The sequence below is a fragment of the Drosophila obscura genome, unplaced genomic scaffold (genome assembly GCF_018151105.1).
Source record: "Drosophila obscura isolate BZ-5 IFL unplaced genomic scaffold, ASM1815110v1 contig_201, whole genome shotgun sequence".
In the NCBI taxonomy this organism is placed as follows: Eukaryota; Metazoa; Arthropoda; class Insecta; order Diptera; family Drosophilidae; genus Drosophila; species Drosophila obscura.
Window position 1 is genome coordinate 320,869 of NW_024542792.1, and position 20,671 is coordinate 341,539.

A 20,671-nucleotide genomic window follows, 5' to 3' on the forward strand; every position below is an offset into this window, starting at 1 on the left:
GTCAGAGCGTTACCTGGAGAGTCTGTCTGTCGCCTTGGATTGTCTTTGGCTGTGAAGCGAGGCGCTATTACCTTTTGGCATGGAGTGCGCCCCAAAGCAGACTACAAACAAATTTATTATTCGACGCACAAGCAAGGTGCAGCCGCTCCATTGCGCAGCTAAGGCAGTGGCAGGGAGCGAGATATTACGATAGCACAACAAAATGCATAATTGAGGGATTCTAAACAATTTATTGAACACTTTCTCTTCTCACTCTCTTGGCGCCGCTTACAAAATTACGCAAAAAAAAAAACCAAAGACATATGTATGTATATAGGGTTGCATATATATGCATGCACATACATATCTATGTGTATGTGCATGTGTATGTGGTATGTGGTATGTGTTATATGTATACGTGTGTGTTTGCATATGTATAAATAAATAAGTGGACTACATAGGGGTTGGTGTGTGTGTGTGTGTGTGTGTGTGGGTGTACTAACTGGTTATACAAAGTAGAATTCAAATCGTTCGGAATGCATCGAAAAATGGGCGACAGTGGGACGCAGAAAATGTTCTAAGGCTTAGACTTAAAGCTTAAAAGCGCTTAAAATATTTAGTGACTAATTCAAGTGTGTGTGTATGTGTGTGTGTGGGTGTGTGTGTGTATGTGTTGTGTCTGATGTGAATCTAAAAAGTCTTAAGAGAGAGTCTTACCGGAAATACGCTAAAAGTAACCAAAGTTCGAATCAAATGTGTGCAGAGAAAGCTAAAAATGTGGATGGACATTGGACTTGGACAGGGGGGGTGGTTAGGGGATATAGGCGTGGCATGGCATAGCACCGTCTCAAAGAAGTAGAACCTAGGCTTAAACTTAAAAACAAAAAATAATAATTGATAAACGACTGCCACCAACATGGGTACATGCAGGGAATCGAATCAGCAGCGGGGGTTTGTAAATGGATCTGTGCAGATAGCAGGTGCAGTTGGGTGGAGGGGAGGGAGGGCTTGAGGTGACCCAGTAAACTTGGCTTGATTTAATGTTTATGTAATTTGTATCAAAAATTAAAACTAACGAAGCGTACGCTACAAATTTAAGAGCCGCAGACGCAGACGCAACTGAACCCAGGCCCGGCACTGGCAACTGGCAACTGAAAGCGCACAAAAGCGGAACTAGTTGCAGAACCGGAACCAGCGTGCGCTGCCCATTAACCCAAAACCAGAACCGGAACTAGCAACAGTTGGGGTTAGCTCATGACAGCGCCCGCTTCTTGGAGAGCGTGCCTTGGACATCCGCTGGCGACGCCAGCTGCAGTACGGGCAGTGCACCGGCTGCGGCTGCGGCGGCTGCCGCTGCCAGTTGGGGATTCGTGAAGGCAACGGCCCGCTCCTTGGCACTGAACGTGGAGAAGGGGCGCAGGCGAACGTACAGGATGGCAGACGTGAGACAGGAGGTGACCAGGATGCCCAGCAGCACGATCAGCGTGATGGCAAAGCCCGGCGTGGTCATGCATATCAGTCCCTCCTCACGTACCGGGAACACCATTGTCTGGGGCGCTGTCGAACCGGAACCGGAACCGGAGGCATTGGTGGCATTGCCGCCGCCCTGTTCGTCAATGGCAAAGGTCAGATCGCCGGAGGACACCACCTTGATGATGCGATTGAGACCCACCTGCGGCTCGGCAACGGCTCGGGCGCGACGCTGCACCCGGCGCTCATCTCGTCGCTTGCCAATGGCACTCGCCACGTGGTAGGCGTCCACATGCAGCTGCGGCGGCGGCGGACCGTACTGGGACTCGGGCCCCACCTGCAGGTGATGCACATCCTGGAGGTTCGTCTCCGCGGAGCACTGCTCGGGGCAGTGGTAGCGGCAGATCTGAATGGTGCACTGGAAGTGCACCTCCATCGAATCGGGGAACTTGAACGCCTGGAAGTGGGCGTACGACAGCACCGAGGCGGAGGCGCCGAAGTTCTTGATCTTGGTGAAGCGTGACATGAGCTTGGGCCTGGTGACGCAGCCCCGTTGATCGACCAGCTGGATGGGCGCCCGCTTGCCGTCGTGGGCGACACAGTTGCGCACGAGCATATCGAACTTGGAGTCATCGTCCTTGATGGCCAGCACCATGGTCATGGTCTGTCCAATCTTCACCAGGCCGGACACCTCCGAGGCCCAGGGACCCTTGCCCACCTGTATCTGCATCCAGCAGCCGACATTGTCGCCGGCAAAGTCCGCCCGCACCACATCCAGCATGTCCACGGGGAAGGGGCGGAAGGTGACGCTCTTCTCGTACTGATCGTGCCACGTGCAGCGCAGCTTGCGCGCCTGATCCCACACCTCCTGAACCTGCGGATCGTACTGGATGACAATGATGTTCTCGAAGTAGGTGCCCGCCCCGGTGCCGGCGCCAGACACACTCTGATCGTGGCCATAGCCCTGGCTGTAGTTGTCCGTGTTGCCGGCGGTGCCGCACTCGTGCAGGCCGATGTCAAAGCTGGCCGAGGTGCGACCCAGTCCGGACGGCAGATGAACGCAGTTCATGTTGCTGTAGTGGCCCTTGGAGAAGACGATGCCGTTAAAGGGCTTGTCGAACTGCACGAACACCTTCATGCCGTTCTTCTCGCACTTCACATCCAGCGACACAATCTTGGGCATGTCCTGCACCGGCGAGGCCCAGATCTCGTTGTTGCTGGACGCACCCACACTCAGATCGGGCACCTGCACCTGTTGCACCTGCACCTGCTGTGGCATCTGCTGCTGCTGTTGCTGCTGTTGTTGCTGTTGTTGTTGCTGCTGCTGTTGCTGTTGGGACTGGCGTTGGGGTGGCGGCGGTGGGCCCTTGTAGAACTGTGCTCCCGGCGGTGGCGGCGGTCCAAAGGGTTGGCCAAAGCTCAGTGGAATATTTTGGTGGTTGCCTGCAAAACGTGGAGGAGGGGTACAGATCTGCTGCTGGACAAGTGGGGGGGTGGTGGGTGAATGACTCACTGCGCAATGTGAGGCCCAATTGGGGCGGGGACGGTGGCATGTTGTGCTGGTAGTGCACCTGCACCTTGGGCACCATCACCGACTGTGGAGGTGGCTGCTGCTGCTGTTGTTGCTGTTGCTGCTGTTGTACCTGCATTTGGATCTGCTGCTGGGCCTGCTGCTGCTGCTGCTGCTCCTGCTCTGACTCCTGTGCCATCTGATCCAGTTCGTTTTCGTGCTCGGAGAGGGCCAGTGCCAGATCATCATCGGGGCCGCCGGCAATGGCCTTCACCACCTCAACGTCGTCCGCCAAGACCAGGGCAACCTGCGACCCATTTCCGGGTAAGAAACAAAGAAAGAAAGAAAAACAAACAAACAGAAAGAAATCATGAATGGTCTGCTCTGCTCTCTATATTCAGCTGCCACCAATTGCTTGCCTCCAACTGGCGCGGAGAATGTCAAGTGGAATTGGCGCATCAGTGGCGGATGCGGCATGCAACTCAATTGCATAAGGCGGCAGCAGCAGCAGCAGCAGCAATAAAAAAAAAGCAAGGCAACAACAAGGCAACAAAAAAAAAAGAAACACAAGAAGAAAAGCTACTGCAACAATTTCGCTTTTTTCCCCTGCACTCTTCACATCACATCTCATCAGTCTTCACTCTTCACTTCACTCTTGACTCTTTCACTGCATCTCTGCATCTTCCTCTCTCAGTGGCTGTGTGCCACATGCGCGGCACATGCAATGTGGCAAGGCGACCCAATTGTCATGGAGATCCGCCTGGCAAAGAAGGCGATGTCAAGACTAGAACCAGACAGCCATCGGCCATCAGCCATCAGCCAGCAGCCAGCGGGGCCAACAATCGAATCAACACGGAATCACTGAATTGAGGTGCAGTGAAGTGCGGTGCGGTGCGGTGAGGTGCGGTGATCGCAAGGGGCTGATATGTGCTCTATTATAGCTGGGATGTTAGCTACCTAATCAGACACCTAATCTTGAATATATTCCATTGAACCTTTGCCCATCAAAGCCATAACTCCTTGCAGATCTCTTCGAACTGAACACTTCTCTTGGCTAACTTGACTATTGCTATTGCTATTGCTGTTTTTTATCGTTTACAAGTAATCGGAGAATCAATCGTTTTGGAATCATTCGATTCCAGCCCATGGCTTGCTCTTGCTATTCGGATTTTAACTGATTCAGCCATTAGGGCAATTAGTTGGCTGCCGTGGCAGGCAAAGACAGTTGCAATTGCGGGCAGGTGGACTGATGATGTCCAGTTCATGGTACTTTTGCTGCTGCTGCTGTTGTTGCTGCTGTTGTTGCTGCCATCCCAAATGGTTTGTCGTTGCTGCTGCGTCTGGGCAAATCTGTGCCGCAGTGCCAAAAACAACTTTCTCCCAGCCAGCGAGAGCATCTCCGCGAGAGCATCTCATCCAGCTTCAATATCAGCTCCAGCTCCAGCCTTAGCCTTGGCCACTGCCGCAGTCTCAGCCGCAGCCTCAGCAATCAGCTCCCATCGCATTGCATCGGGGGATGTCGCAACTACGGAGGCATCCTGAAGCAATCCTGTTTGGTAGAAAGTGATGTGGCAAGCGCGCGCGGCAGACGATACGATTGACGATTGACGACAAAAAGGTAAATGGTAAATGGCAATTGCCAAACGAGTTACCAAAAAGTTACCCCCCCAAAAACTGAACCGAACCGAAAGCAACAGAAATTCTATGCCACAAATTTACATTTATCGTCGCGAGCAGGGGGAACAGGGGAATGGAACAAGCACAAGCACAAGCGCCGCCCCTTGAATACCAAACAAGACCCAAAATATTTGATATGATTTTCGGTGCTGCCGGTGCCTACTGATTTATCCTCAATCCTCAATAGGTGGTGCTGGTGCTCCGCCTGCTGCGTTAATTGAAATGTGTGCCAAGTGCTGGCAAAATGTATGCCGGGAGAGTGTCGTGCGAGTGTTCCATTCCCCACACGTTCCGTGCAGGTTCGTTGCTGTAATCGCAAGTGGAGACAACTAATGATGAGACTGCTTACTTGGATACTGCTTACTTGGATACTGCTTGCTGGATGCTGCTGGCGACTGCTGAAACTGAAGCCAAAGCTTAAGCCAAAGCCAAAGCCGGCTGTTGTTGCTAATCTTGACCTCGACCAATGCTAAGCTCTTGAGATGCTGGCTGGCGCTGTCTGTCTGTCTGGGCTTTGGGTCGGTCTGACTGGCAGCGCACCAAATCGGGAGAAAGTGAAACATTAGCAGAGAATCTGCAGGGGACGTGCAAGGAATTTGGCAGCCACTTGAGAGCAACATTGCGCGGGGTCAAAGGTGAACGCTATGCAGTTTGGCAGCATTTCGGCAATGCGGCCGCCAACATGAAAGCGAAAAGGAAGTGCTGCAGCTGGAGATGGCAGCCCAGCAGCCCAGCAGACCAGCAGCACCAGGAAAAAGCGCCCATAAGGAGTGGGAAATCGGTTTGCGGCCATCGCAAATTGTGTCATCGCCCCAGAATACATCCATACAACGGCAAAAACAAAACCAAAAGGCAACGAAACTTTCTAACGTCACGATTGTGGTGCCAAGAGATTTTTTCTGATGGGTATTACCGAGGCACGGATGCATATGGAATTTTAATATGTTCCGTTCCCGGGGAAAAAGAGTCAAAACAAAAGAGAAAGGAATGCTGTGGCTGGCGGATGTCCAATGGGGCTGGGGAGGGGAGGGGGGGAGGCTGGGCTGGGTGTGGGACTGGTTTTGTGGAAGTGCATTCAAAGAATTGGAATCCGAAAGGATTATCAAATAAGTCCAAGTCTAAGCTCAAAGTGTTCATGCCATGTAGTTACGTCAGTCCAAAGTTGGTTAATTTAATTTAGTTTAGCTATAACAGGAAAAGAAATTGCCATTTCTTTTTATTTATTTTCTAAAATATTTTGCAAACTTTGCTATTAAATCACCAATACAAATTCCAGTTGATTGTTTAGCGTGATAAAATTCCCTTTCAAGTAGCAAACGTTCCCCTTAAAATGTAACAGGAACTACTGCCAAATGTAACACACACACAAACACACATACGTGGCACACAATCACACTTTCTGGAGGAGCACCAAGCCACACGCGTGCAATTGAAGCGCAAAACGAGGTCATGGCAATTACCCATCCCATCCCATTCCATTTCATTCCAAGCACTTGGCGGCCTGGCGGCTGGCTGCTCTTTCACTTGAACACACTCACACATAGTCACTGATATGCACACGCAGTTAGGCAGCCAGACGAACTGAGACAGAGAGAGGGAGATGCTTAAGCCGGCTGCTTTTGAAGTACTGACTAAACGAGGAAGCAGCTGCTGTACAAGCATGTCTGCTGCAAGGTTTTAACTGGCATGGTTTGTTACTCTATCTTTTCTATGACTAATTTAGCTAAAGCTTGATGTGTACTACATACATATACCTACATATATTTGTAAGTATTCGAATATATTGGCAGCCTCACTATTACTAAGCATTCGAACACTCACAAAGCTCAAGCTTTAAATAATTCTGGCCTGCTGCCTGCTATTTACGAGCATGAATCTCGTTTGGACAGTACTTAATGGGAATTATCTATTTATAAGCTGCTTGCTTCTGCTTGCTGCTGCTGCTTTCTGCTGCTTGCTGCTGCTGTTGTGTCTGCAGCTTAGGCTTAAATTGATTTTAATTATTTGCATCGTCTCGACTCACCTGCAGTGAAAGGAAAATGATAAGCGGCAGCCAAATCTTCTTAGCACCGATTTCATTGCCACCTTGATGCGGATGTTTTCTGCAGCGCTGTTGTTGTTTGTGCCGCAGCTGCTGCTGCTGCTGCTGCTGTGTTGGATTATTGTGTTGCATGTTGCTGCTGCGCTTGTTGTTGTTGTTTGCTGTTGCTGTTGTTGTTTGCTGTTGCTGTTATTCGATGTGTAATTAATTTGTTTAACATTATTTGATATTTTCTTAGGATTACAGTCGTTATTAGGAGAAGTTGAGGAAACAGTAAAAGAAGCGGAAGAAGCGATGCAGAAGAGAAATGGAGAGAGGTTAAAGCATAACCGAAGAAAGTGCTTCAATTGTTGTTTGATTTTCGCTTTTTTTTTTTTCTTCCACCCATTAACATCATTATTGCCATTCATGAAAGTGTTTGCTGCTAATTGCAATTTATTAGCAATTTTCCAGTTAGCTGAATGATGATTGATTGTCTCTCCCGCACCCCTTTTCCATTCCCCTCAGCTCCACCCACGGCATACAAGTGAAAACAAAAACTCAAAAAGAGAGAGAGAGAGAAGAAAGAATCTGCCTAATGACCGCGCACAACGCCAGCCCAAAAGGTGTTGGGTTTGGAGTGCGGTGAGTGAGGTGAAGTGAAGTGTTGTGGCCTGGGGGTTGGGCGTTGGGGGCAAGGTGAGAAGTGTTAATAGGTTTCCCCATAAGTGAAGTGGGTCATCCATGGGGCCCAGACAAATAAACGCGTATGAATGCATTGTTGGCCAATTAAAAGAGAGCGCAGACGATCTTGAAATCTGTTCGTCTGAGAGTTGTCAAAGGAAACGGAGAGAGTGGTTCTTTGAGAGAGATGCGCTGGAGAACGAACACGTTCAAGGGAAGGTTTTTGTGGGACGAGCGAGTGCCAGTGCCAGTGACCTTGAACATGTCCTCTGGTGCTGAACTGGAAACTGGAAAAATGCTAGTGCTACTTGACTTTCATTCCAGCTCTAAAGATGGCTCCAAGAAGAGTGGAAAAAAACTTTCTCAGCAAGTTGTTCCCAAACAGCAGAACAGGAAATGAAAGGAAAGGAAATATCTAAAGAGTTCTTTATCTGGATGGGGGAAGGTACTACTCGTAGTTCCTTTGAATTTATCATTTTCATTGTGCTCGTTGCTGCTCCTGCTTATCGATTTGATTCGCTTGATTCCACTTCCGTGTGCGCTGCTCGCAAGGACTTGCCTTCTGCACTCACCTTCCACGCTGCTGGCCCAATTTCGCTGTTCCAATTCTGCAATTCTGCAATTCGAATTCGAATTCCACTTCCAAATTCCAATTGCTCAATGCAATGGCAAATACAAACAGGATGCGTTTGCGTTATGTGGTGGCAACTTTCGAAAAACTGTTGCACTTACTGCTGGTAAACAGTAACCGTTACTGTTGCTGCTGTTGCTGCTGTTGTTGCTTCTTCGACCTGCCTCTGATGCTGGGTGGACAATTGTCGTCGCAGCCAAAAGGGGCTCGAGTCACCGGGCGGTGCACGAGGCGCAGCGACTGCGATTAATTGCGAGTTGCACGCGGTCAATTAACGGTCGTCAGACGTCCAATTGGAGCACTTAATCTCTGTGTTGGACACACGCGCAAAGTTCCACCAAGGCAACAGACAAAAAAAAATTCCAAAAAAAAAAATGAAAGAAAATGCACAAAAAAAGGACACAGCAACGAAAAAAAAAAAAAATGGAAGAGAACTGTTCCTTCCACTTATTAACCGTTTTGATAACCGCTTCAAACGGTTATTGCCCGTTTTTTTTTGTTTTATGTGTTATTTGCTTTGATCGATCGATCGATCGATTTGTGTATTGATTGTATTTTTTTTTTTTTTGTTTTGTTTTGTTATCGGTTTTTTTTTTTTGTTTTTTTGGTGTTTTTTGGTTTTTGGTTGTTCTGGGACTCGGATTTCGGATAGCGGTAGGATCGCACACACTTGAATGGGGGGCCTGAGCTTCGTCTGAGAAACGCGTCTGGTCCGCGCCGTGGGTTAGCGCCGAATGCTGCATACACCTGCTTTCTCGTAGCGGAACACTTCGCATGCGCAGCAGCAGCAGCAGCAGCAGCCTCTGCTCGGCTGCTCGGCGACGGCAGCAGCGAAATTTCATTTCTTCTTTTCATTCAGACCCATCCGATCCGATCCGATACACGATACACGACGCCCCAGCCGAAGCGAAGCTCTCGGCAAGGCAAGGCAAGGTATGGCAAGGCAGTCGCTCAGTGTGGCAGTCGGCCAAGTCCAATTCCAAGACCAAGACCAAGACCAACTCCAGCTACAAGTACGACTTGTTCAGGTACAGCTTGCCGGTTGCTGCCACTGCCTCTTCTTGTGGCATGCGTCGTTGGTTGGTCGGTTTCCCCAAGTTGTCTGTTTGCTTACGGGTGAGGGTATGGGTACGGGTACGGGACTGGACAGCTTCGGCTTCAGCTTCAACTTTCAGTTGCAATGGGTTACAGAAGCAGACGATCGCTAGGCAGCCAGACGACGACAATTGCATCGGGACAAGTCCTCTAACTGTTTGCACTTTCTATTCCCCTGCCCCAGCCACAGCGGCAGCCCCTGCCCGTCGCCCTGCCTCCCCGCCATGTCTCCACGTGCCGCATGCAGCCACTGCCCAGTGTCCACGGCCCATGCTCCAATTGTTGCTGATTTGTGGCCAGCAATCAAGCTGTGGCAAGACATGGGCGTGGGCGCCCTTTGATAGCCACACGCTCTACTCCAGGGTGGTGGGGGGCGGTAGGGTAGCAAAGGGGCAGGGTGGGACAGAGTGAGAGAGAGAGCAAGGGAAACGGGGAAAGGGGCGCCAGGGAGAGAGAGGATGGCGTCGCTGTAATGTTTCATCAACTGTTCCACTTTTCCATAAAATATTTTTGCCAAGTGCCGCATTTGGCATGGCCTACAACAACAACAACAACAACAGAGCGCCGGCTGCAACAACAACAACAACAACAACGACGTACTGCTGCTGCACTTGCTCTTGTTGAAATAATAGGATGAGCAACATTGGCAACAGCAGCAGCAGCAACAGCAGCAGCAACAGCAATTGATAACCTGCTATCCCGCCACGCACAGTAGGTCGCATTTGATGCGAAATGGGAGCGACAGTGGGGCTGGATGCCACAGGAAAACTGTTTGTTGCCCCGACAAATGCCCAACTCAATGTGGGAGACACTGTGAGGTGAGACTCTTCGCCTTAGCAGCCTGCCAAATTCTCTGTGTTGTGTACTTCCTCCCACATCGAGTACTTCAAATTGAAATCAAAAGCAAACCAAATGCCTGGTATTCATTAGACTTAAGTGATATGTATTTCCGTAAATATATCCGTAACTATGCGAATTGTTATTGTTAGAGGCTTCCCGTCTTCCCGTCTTCCCATCTTCCCGCTTGCTGCCTGTAGCTCAGCGAGACGAGACTCCCCCCTTTGCCAGTAAAGTTTATTTCACATATTCTCTATCTCCCTCTCTCTTCTCCTCATCAATTCCCGAAAACTGATCAGTGGCAAATGTAACAATTTCTACCTTTTATTACGTCGTTCCCCAATGGAAAATCTTGGGCATATTAAATATCAGACATGTTTTTGTAATTTTTTTTGTAAATTTGAATCCATCCAAACCACCGGCCCCGGTCCATTTCAATTTTGGCTATAACGACTGCTCCAGTTTTCTCTCCTTTTTGGCCCACTGTGCACCGAGTGCAGAGTCAGGCAGAGGTAGGCCAGGCAGGCATTTCATCGCCATTTCAATTCCACTTTGCAGCTTTGAGTTTTTTAGGGGCGCCGCGGCCCGTGTGTGTATCGATTCCTGTTTGCTAAATATGACCAAAAAGACTCGTTTCGAAATTGGAGTAATTTCGTCGCGGCGACTCGCTTTGCTTTGGATCGCCATCCCCATCGCCATTGGCGATGGCGATCGCCATCGCCTGGGTTCGATCTGATCCGATATGCTATTCAATTCGATTTGGCTGGCGTGCTCCGGTTCGGCCAGAAAGTGGAGTGGAGTGGGGCTAGCGCTGATGCTGGGGCAGCAGCCTATCCTCCTTCGAGCCCCGTCTATTGGGGCACACACATTAAGTAACACGCGCCAGTCAGTCTACCCCAAGCCTGCGATCGTCTGGCCACGACTTGCTCAATTATTGGCTAGCTTTGCATGAGATCTCTTATTTGGTATTGCAGTGGGTCTGCTTTTTGGGGGTGCCACTGGCAGTGTCAGTGGAATAAAAGGCCATGGCTAAGGGCAGGCACAGCCGCAGCATCAGAGCCTCTTGTGTGTGTGTGTGCACGACGCACGCATCTTAAACGAACCCGAGAGATGTTTTATTAAAAGTATCTTGTTACTTTCACCGCCGACTTGAATTGCGCTTCAATTTCTCATACACACACACACACACACACGGAGAAAGAGAGACAGTGATAGTGATAGGGAGAGAGAGAGACAGGCGAGGTAGAGTGCTGCGGCAAGTACTGACCAAATGTGGTGCTGTGTGTGTGGTGGCAGTGCCAGCCAAAGGTTTAAAAAAAAAAAAAAAAAAAGGAAAAAAAAAGCGTCGCCAAGTTGGGTGAAAACATCAGCGAATTCCCGCAACTGCATCTGCCATTGGGGATGGGTCATTCGATGGATAGCTAACTGTAGCTATTGCTTCTACTGGTGGCGGAGGGGGGGGAGAGCTCCCGGTTGAGGTTCCCGAAAAACCCAAAAACCCAAACCCAAAGCAAATCCTCTTTGCCACGCCAGTTTCTAGCCAACTATTTGGGTCGCTCTCACAATTTATTGGTTTAGTTTTCATTGCATTGACACTTCATCATCACCGCTTGCATGCGTTTGTCATCTGTCGTTGCCTGCTGCAGTTGTTGCTGCCTGCTGCAGTTGCTGCTGCAGTTATTGTTGTTGCATGTGTTTTTGTTGTGTTTTGTTTTGTTTTGTTGGGGTTTTATTGTTGAAATAACCTTTCGGCAGCCATCAGAGCTGCATATATCTCTGTCGAACGCGAGGCGGGGTTACAAGGTGGCAATGGCAGTGGCAGTGGCACCGCCACAAGCGGCTGAAACTCGACCAAAGTGAAAATGCCGCCAACAAAAAACGTTGCTAGGTGCAAAGTTGCAAGCTGTGACCGAAGCATTGACTGCCCTTCCTCCTCCCCAGCTTGTAAGTTCTTGCTGCAGCTTATAATAATTTATTTATTTATTTATTTCCAGTACCTTCTTTACCTGTGAGCTCTGTCTTTATTTTCGACTTAAGAGAATAACTAACTCAAATAATACTATAGGCCTCAATACAAGCCAGCTCAGCTCAGGCTATTCGTGAGCAATTTATTTATTTATTAATAGTACAATTAAAATTTAAAATGTGTTCCTTGCATATATAAAAATATTGAAATTGAATACAATTTTGATATTGACTTAAGTTTATTAAAATATTTTTTTTTTAAATTAGGCCTATATTTAATCTAAATATAAAACTCTTTAAAATAAAGATGATATTTTTATTTTATTTTATTTATGTATTATATTATATATATTTATACCCGTACTCAAAAAAGAGTTTATTCTTACTATTATTATGATTCATCTTTAGATTCGCAGTGTTGTACTTAGAGCTTCTTCAATTAAATAATATTTATTTTGATATCAAATTAAAAGATTGTTTATCCACAGATTTTCGTCCTTTGTGGGGGCGGAGGGGGTAAAATTTTGAAATAGTTTTGTGTATCACATGGTCTGGAAACCATTTGGTTTATTTATATTTTTGATGTACCTCGAATCCGGACTGGACAGACGGCAGACGGCCGAATAAAAAATCTAGACGGAGGACAGACTGACATGCTATATAGACCGGCAATAAAGTTCGATCAGACTGTGACTACTTTTTGGGTTGGAAACTTCAGCCCGTGCACACATCCACTGGGCATGGAAAACATTTATTTTAAGTACGGGTATGAAAAATGTATATTTAAAACAAATATGAAGTATGCAACGAATATGACATATATTTACAGCAATCTATATTTTCATATTAATTAAGTAAGTGAAGAACACTTCAATATTGTAATATTTCCACTCTCGGAGTAAAGTACTTAAAACGGAATAAATATTTAAATCTTATAATAAATATAGTGTATAAATAAAAAAAAATAGCAGCTGAGCAGCCGAGCAACTGAGTCTTCGTTGCTACTACAATGTAGAGTATTGCCACTGCAACAACAACAGCCGCACCACCCAACAGCAAACAGTAGCAATGGCATCCATTAGGCTATGAGAAGACGCTTTTTGCTGTGGGTGTGTGTGGCGGGTGCCTGGGTGCCTGGGTGGTGGTGGTGCAGAAAAAGAATTGGGTTAAAGCTGTGCGGTGCTGTTGCAAGTGCCATTGTTGTTGCCGTTGCAGCAACTGCAACTGCAACTCATCCAAGTGACTTAGAAAGCGTCTCCTTAGAATCCCATCAGTCCCAGTCGCAGTCCCAGCAGCAGCAACAGCCCCCACCCATACCCCGCCCTCCCAACCTAAGTGAAACACAGGTCGAAGTCTGGGAGAGCCACTTGTCTGCCTATCAATTTCACTTTCTCACAACGACAATGAGACAGAGAGAGAGAGAGAGAAAAAATCAAAATGAAATGAAAGAAAATAAAAACAACATTGAAAGTCAATTAGCCGCTGTCCAAAAAGATTCTTCAGCCGAACCAGTCCGAACCTCTCAATGGTGGGGAGGGGCCACCTCCTCCACCATACAATTTGGCAACAATCTAAGCCAGCACGCATCGAATGTACTGTATCTGTATCTGTAGCCGAACATCTCAGCATCTGCACAGCCCCGAGGCCATCACTGACCAGACACCAGGCCTGGCCTGGGAAGCATTTGCCTTTGCCCGTGCCCGTGCCCGTGCCATTGCCTCCACCAAATGGAATTTCAGGTGCGGACTGCCGCCCCAGCCAATCCAGCCAACGGATCGAACGATCGACGGAAGGTTGGGATGCTCTGATACGGGCTGGCTGTTTATGAAAGTTCCGCAATATTACACTGCCGAGATACATTCTCGCAACGAAAGTTTTTATTCGAATATGGTTTTTTGGTTGGGGGCCCAGTTTTTGGGGTAACATTGTCGAGCGATGAACCGAAGAACTTTCATAACGAAGGGTCTTTGTTTTGGTGGCAGAGCATAGAGCATATATCCATGGAGAAGCATAGATAAGCCCGGAAAATCCTTTGCCAGCTAAAGAGCAAAAATCGATTAATGCAAATTAACATTAATAATGGAAATATATATCATTTATAGATATTATCGTACAGCTCTAGGATCGGCTGCATTCCTTTTTCCTAAAACTTTGGCCAGTGGCATGCCACAGCATGCCGGCATTCCGGCAGACGTTTTCCCATGGCCCAAAGAATCCGCTCTATGCGGATGGAATGACCAATGCGTTGACAAACGGAGGGTAAGAGCCAGGTCGAGCCGAGGCGTGGGCCATGGCCAACACAAACACACCCACTTTCCAAATGAAAACAAAATCGCAGACCACCAAATAGCAGCACGAAGCAGCCAGCCAAAGTGAAGTCTTCTCCATCTCTCCATCTGTGCCTCAGCCTCTATCTTCGTCTGCAGCAATCGGACTCGCAGTCGCACTCGGACTGGGACCTGGGCCTGAAATATCGATGCTGTATGTGCCGCGCATGCGCAAACAAACGAAACGAAACGAAACCCACTTGATGGCCCATTGGCTTGTCTAGAAGATGATGAATGATGGAGCTGGTGGCTGGTGGCTGGTGGCCAGAGGAAGGGCACGCACGGCACTGCCTCAGTCGCCATCTGTGTGTTGGTGCATAATTGAGAAGGCTTGCCCCCAGATGGGTGCTCAAAACCATGAGTGGACCCCAGCATCACTTTGGCTGTGAATTGAATTGTTAATACTTGATACTTGGTCATACACACAGACGCACTTGGGGTGGAGAGCAATAGTAATCAACTTCAGAATGCCCGAGAGATTTTTTTGGATCAAGCTGAGAAAAGGGAAAGTGGCCAAAGGAACGAGAGAGATCCTTGGGTAGCTTGGGCTGAGCCAGCAGTGCAGGACACACGAAATCAAGTGTCCCTCTTGAGTTCAGTCTCAGATGATGTTCACTATGAGGAGTATAGAATCTTAAAGGTAGGCTAGGAATGGTGAGGATTTGAGATGGGAGATAAATTTATAAGATACAAAAAGTCTGGCACTGAAGATTGGAAGACTAACTGATTCCCAGACACATATGTATCTACCTAGACCACCCTGTCCGATACTCTCACTTTCGTCTCGTTTCTCTTTTTCTCTTCATTGTTTTCCCATCTCTCTGATCGCAGAGATAGCTCTGACTGGGAGAAAAGTAGAGCCGCGGCCCTTGCCGCGACTTCTATGCTAACATATTATGCCATTACCACTGCCTTGGATCAATGAGCTGCTCCCAGTTCTCTGTTGAGAGTTTGGAAGGCACACTTGCAGGGGGTCGAATTCAATCCTTAGATAATCCCCTGCGTAAGTCAGACATCGACAGCGCACTGGAATGCCATTAAAAAAGCCTGCGGCATATTTGGGATTTCGATTTTTGTTGTCAGTGCGGAATCTTTTCTGTTTCTACTGTCGCTATTGCCGAGTGCCAGTCAAACATCGATCAATTGCAAATAGAAAACTAAGCCCCAAACAGGCGGATGGATCCCGTAGATAGCTCACCGCGCGCAAGTGAGGAGGGGTCAGTCCGTTGGGGGCTCTGCTTGCGGGTGGGCCAAGACGGGAGAGAAGAAAGTGTCAAGACCAATTTGAAATATTCGCTGGTGAAATTTAAATCATTTTCAAATTTAATTACCAACAAATAAACGTTTGACATTCCGGGGAGTTGGACATTCCGTCTGCCTGCCACCTGTTCGGCTGCCTCACCTGCCTGGGCGTGGCATGGTGGAGCATGAAGTATCCCCGCTCCCCACTGCCCACTGCCCGCACAACCACCACTCCAGCATGGGCATTGTTTTTGTCTGTGATCTTCATTAGCCTCTGGCCGGCTCCTGTTGTGGCCATTGCGGTCGGGTGGCCTGACCAAATCTCCGACTCTGTTCATTGAAAAATCGGTGCGCAGAGCGCTCACCACAGTGGTGTGAGGCGAGAGCGAGGAACCATTCAAACGGTATTGGGCTTGACGATTTTACTGCAAAACCACCATGCGACCACGGTGCAGAGCGGCGGTGGTGGGCGGGTGGACAATAAAGTTGCCTTGGTTTATATGGGCTAACCGGGTACCCCGCAATGGCATAGCCGCCGACCTACTTGCACCTAAACATCCTACCCACCTCCCCTCCTGCACCCTGCATGGCATTTGGCAACAACCCTTGGCCCATCCCATCCATTCCATGCGTGAGCGGAGATTTCATTCATCCACACACGCACGCACGCACACACAAACAATGACTGAATGACAGTTATCTGAGAGAGCAGGCGATATGCCTGCCGTGCGTGAGCGAGCGGGGAGCGAGTGAGAGAAGAGCTGAAGCTGACTCTGGAGACACATTTCTTTCGCTGGCCTTTTGCGTTCGCTTCGTTTCGTTTTTTGTCATACCCTTGCAGAGGAGAGTGTTTGCTACGCGCAGCAGGAAGCATCTACACCGAGAGAGCATACTCCTCCCAGACTCACTTAAATCTGATTCTGTTTTTGTTTTAATGGCTGTAATAGAAAGGATATCATAAAGGGTGTGTGTGTATATAAAGATTCGACCCAGAATCAGGCCTTTCTTCTGGTTTATGTTTTGTTGTTCGCATAAAAAGCCGCTTTTCGTTTTAGTCCGTCTGGTCTGGAGCTGGAGTTGAAGATGAAGCCAAAGCTGGACGCAGAAGCCGGAACTGGCGGCCATGGCCATGGCCTAAACGCATCGCAACGCAATGCGACGAAAGTTGCGCCGTTTTTGGGCTGGCCAAACGAAACCAGACAGCAGAAGCAGAAGCTGAGGCTCAGGCAGAGCAGAGGCAGAGGCTGCTGCAGCAAACGCAAGCGGAAGAAGCTGTTGCTGGTGGTGCGGCTGCTGCTGCTGAGGACGACCTGTCCACTGGATGGTAACGTGAAAATGCAGCGCAACAAGTTTCGCAATAAAGAGAAAGTGTCCAGATCTGGTGTTCTGGGGATCGTAAAGAATAAATTTGCGGCCTATTCAAATGTTTCCTGTTTCTTTCTCACATACACAACTGCAGGCAACAGGCAGCCAGCAGACCTGCCCCCCTTGCACCCCACACACACACCCCCTCGCACAGTTAAGCCAAAATTTCATGAGTATCTTTCGCTCTCTTCGGCGAGAAAGTTGCCTTCGTTTGGGCCGGGACGAGTACGAGCAAGAGACCGAGTACGAGGCGGCAGCAGCCGGGAAGTGCAGCCAGATTGGGAGACGCATCGGGCCACGCGACAAGTGAAAACAAGATGCCAAACTCGAGTGCAATTGCGATCCAAAAATAATTCCCCAGCCGCCGCCTGGAGCCGATTCCGGACCCAAGATGAGTGCACAGTGAAGCGCAATCACAGCAATAACAGCCACAGTGGTCCGGTCCCATGCCAGACGCCTCACAATTTGAATTACACATAAATACATAGACAGAAGAGAGAGAGAGAGTGAGTGGCACAGTGGGACATACAACAGCACTGCAAAATGTAAGTGCAAGTGCAGTGCACAGTGAAACGAACACACAGCAGAAGTGGACTGTTTCCGTGTCCCCGTTCCACCGTTCATGTGTGTGTGTGTGATTGTGTGCATGAGATGACGGAAGGCATTGACTGGACTTGGTCGTGAACGGACGTTGCTGTTGCTCGTACTCTATTGATAAGAGCGGCAATCACTTTTTACAGCTTACTCACACCCCCGCCCACAACTATGTGAGAGAGAGAGAAAGAACTCCCGTCTGATTAAATTCCAATAGTAAAATGAGCAACAGCACAGATATTCCCCATGAAAGAGATGAGATGACTTGCCACAATAGAAGCCGCCAAGTGTGAGGCAACAGGAATGTGTATTTGTAGAAGAATCTTTCCTTAAAATTAATGTCGTAAAATAAATTAAATCATTTAACTCTTTAGCCCGCAAAAAAACTGCCATAGAAATAAACTTATTTTGGTGTAAAATAATAATTATGAAAAGTAATATCTAGCTAGAAAACGGCCAATTGCTCAGCCCTGATGCGGCCCGATAATGAACCCAACGGCCGCAACAGAGTGGCGGGCCTTCCCCACAGAACTCGAACTCTGTGGCAATATGGGGAGGCTGGGGCTTCTCTTATCCGCAAAAACATCCGAATCCGTTCCGTTCCGCTGCTGTGACTCGAGGCTGTGTCGCCGATTCCCGGTATGGCGCAGTGCCAGCGACAACACAACGGCAGCGACATCGCGCGTCCCATCCCAGCGGAATATCAAAACGAGGAGCACTCTCTCTTTCTGTTGCCTGGATCATGGCTTTCCTGCGCAAGGCTGCGCTGCTCCTTCTGGTGCCACTGCTGCTCCTGGAGATGGTTAATCTGTGCGGCGGCACCGCCACCCCCTGGCTGAAGTACAACAGTTACACGGCCCAGGGACGCAGTCGGTCGGACCAGCGCGAACGCTGTCCTCATGTGAGTGCCAGAGGGTGGTTGGGTGGAGGGGAGTGGGAGGGGCAATACCCTAGAATTTCGATTTGGGTTGACGAACAGACAGGTCCCATCCCTGGTCACGCGCCTCTCCTAACTGGATCACTTTCTTTGGCAGCGCTTTGATTTAATTCTAAGCACAGCAGTCGCGCCACAGGAAAGCATCTCGAACGGCTCATCAATATGCCCAGCCATACCGCGGCACACACTCAGCCACTCAGACTCGCACTCGCACATGCCGGGTTAGAGATGACACCAGCCGCGTGGTGCGCGGGGGTTACCTTTTGCTCAGTCACGAGAGCATCATTGTTCACGAGCGACTTACCCACTTACAAGCTGCTCACCTGCTCCATCCTGACCTGCCATGTCTAATCATCGATTCACGAGCATGGACCATCTCTAGCGCCGCCGCCGCCGCCGACAAGAATGAGTGGGACATAGAAAAGCACAAGAAATGGGCTCACACTGATGCCAAAATCAATCACACTTTCTAAGTGGCTCAGACGTCGTCTTCGTCGTCGTCTCTTGTCGCTTGTCTGTCTCTCCCGCTCACGCTCCCGCTCCCGCTCCTGTTCCCGAGCCCCAACCAGCCATCCACTCCCTGTCCCTCTCCGCTGGCGACGGCGACAATTGCACGTTGTTGCAGGTGGTGCACAAGTGCAGGCTGAAAGCCGCAAGAAAACAATCAACAAAGAATAGACAAAAGACACGCACCTATGGCAGGCTGTGGCATGGGCTGGGGAAGGGGGCAGTTGCCGTCTCTGGCGCGGGGGGTACTGCATCAATCAGAGTCTGACTACGACTACGGCTCCGGGTACGACTCCTCAATGGACTGTCAGTAGTCAATCACAGTGACAGCGCTAACTGCTTTCGTCTGCTGCCAGCCGCCGTTTCTGGTACTTCTTCGCTGCTCTTCTCTCTCTCTCTCTCTCTCTCGCCACTAGTGCTACCCATTGAAGAAGGTATACACATTGTTCTCTGATGTTTGCAGTGCAGCGAACGCATCCATGCCAGGCCATGTTTGTTTGGGTGTCATTTTTGGGTAGACAATCAATGCGAGGAATCGATTATTCATGAGTTAAATTATGCTTTTAGCTCAAATAGAAAAAAACTATGAATGAAATCAGCTGACTTTATCAACATGGCTGACATTGAATTCGAAAGGGTATCAAGTATTCGTTGCCGACGCGTCGCGATCCTAGCATTTCTCTCTTCTTGCAAATGTTTTACCAACAACTTTCTATGCGGAGAGGAGAGCAGACAACACACACACACACACACACACACATTTGAACTACTCTCTCTCTCTCTCTTTATCGCTCTCTTTCCTTGCAGGTACGCGCCATACGGAACTTTGATTTGGCAAAAATGATGGGCTGCTGGCACGTGGTCCAGTACTACGCATCCACGGAGGAGCTGCCGGAATACGCCTGCATGCGCAGTCACTTCAGCTTCACCGGAGAGGATCAGCATGTGGGTACCACTTGAAAACCCTTCAACATACAGTTCTATTAATATATGTATATTTTATCCTCTGATCAGATTACGATGAACTTTAGTTACATTTTTGCTGAGGATCCGCTGCGGGAGAAGATGCAGGGCAACATCACCTGGATGATACCGGAGTTCCAGTATCCTGGCCACTGGATGCATACCGAGGATATATGTGAGTGGGGAAAATGGCATGGAGATAAATGGAGATATTGAGATGTCTGCAACCCCACAGATGAGGGCGTCTACAACACCTATGTGCTGGACACGGACTACCAGAGCTGGGGCCTGGTCATGCACTGTGCCGAGAAGAAGAAGCACACCAGGTACCTGTCCGCCCTGCTGTTGTCGCGCGAGCCGACACTGGGCGAGAATGTGGTTAACTTTTTGCGTGAGAAGCTGCCCCGCTACCACATCGACCTGTCCTTTATGTTCGACATTAATCAGACGGCCTGCGATAATCTCATGGAGTCCAGCAGCGATGATCCGCTGGCCTACATTGTGAATGGGCGCAAGAATGCGAAGGAAATGTTTAAAATTATTACCAAGCAATAAATCAAAATACATTTAAATTTACGCGCCATTGTCGGGGCGCCATCTGGCGACTATAGCATGGAACGATGTATCGCTGCAATCGAGTGCCAGGTCGTAATCGATACCCCGGCATGGAAATTCGCGTAAAAACATTGCAAATATTGCTGAAACATTCTGCAAAAATTGCTAAAACGTCCAAAGTTTGCATATAAATTAAATTTGTTTGAAAAACATATGAATTTAAACATTTTTTGTTGCATGTGCACGCACCGTGTGAGTGGCTGCTAGTGGTGGCAGAACATCGATGAAGCATCGATTACACATGATGTTTTGC

At 48.8% G+C, this 20,671-nt stretch overlaps 2 protein-coding genes across 3 annotated transcripts; one reads left to right on the forward strand and one right to left on the reverse strand.

Annotated features, from left to right (window-relative positions):
- Positions 1–1,218: 1,218 nt before the first annotated feature.
- Positions 1,219–19,407, reverse strand: LOC111075673. Of its 2 annotated transcripts, XM_022369118.2 has the most exons (4): positions 19,027–19,407; positions 18,638–18,976; positions 2,963–3,266; positions 1,219–2,892 (listed from the first exon to the last, which is right to left on the reverse strand). In XM_022369118.2, exons 3-4 carry the CDS (start codon positions 3,156–3,158, stop codon positions 1,232–1,234), a joined length of 1,857 nt encoding a protein of 618 aa, XP_022224810.2. In that variant the 5' UTR covers positions 3,159–3,266; positions 18,638–18,976; positions 19,027–19,407; the 3' UTR covers positions 1,219–1,231. The 2 variants fall into 2 exon arrangements, with proteins under 2 accessions (XP_022224810.2, XP_022224808.2); XM_022369116.2 differs by lacking the exons at positions 18,638–18,976; positions 19,027–19,407 and adding an exon at positions 6,660–6,809.
- Positions 18,036–20,379, forward strand: LOC111075674 (insecticyanin-A). Its single transcript, XM_022369119.2, has 4 exons — positions 18,036–18,297; positions 19,648–19,785; positions 19,855–19,978; positions 20,039–20,379. Exons 1-4 carry the CDS (start codon positions 18,139–18,141, stop codon positions 20,356–20,358), a joined length of 741 nt encoding a protein of 246 aa, XP_022224811.1. The 5' UTR covers positions 18,036–18,138; the 3' UTR covers positions 20,359–20,379.
- Positions 20,380–20,671: the final 292 nt, after the last annotated feature.

Coding starts and splice junctions, on each gene's coding strand:
- LOC111075674 (XM_022369119.2), top strand. CDS start 18,139: ATGGCTTTCCTGCGCAAGGCTGCGCTGCTCCTTCTGGTGCCACTGCTG. Junction 18,298..19,647: donor AGCGCGAACGCTGTCCTCAT/GTGAGTGCCAGA, acceptor CTTTCCTTGCAG/GTACGCGCCATACGGAACTT. Junction 19,786..19,854: donor TCACCGGAGAGGATCAGCAT/GTGGGTACCACT, acceptor TCCTCTGATCAG/ATTACGATGAACTTTAGTTA.
- LOC111075673 (XM_022369116.2), bottom strand. CDS start 6,809: ATGCAACACAATAATCCAACACAGCAGCAGCAGCAGCAGCAGCTGCGG. Junction 3,267..6,659: donor TCATTTTCCTTTCACTGCAG/GTGAGTCGAGAC, acceptor AATGGGTCGCAG/GTTGCCCTGGTCTTGGCGGA. Junction 2,893..2,962: donor ATTGGGCCTCACATTGCGCA/GTGAGTCATTCA, acceptor CACGTTTTGCAG/GCAACCACCAAAATATTCCA.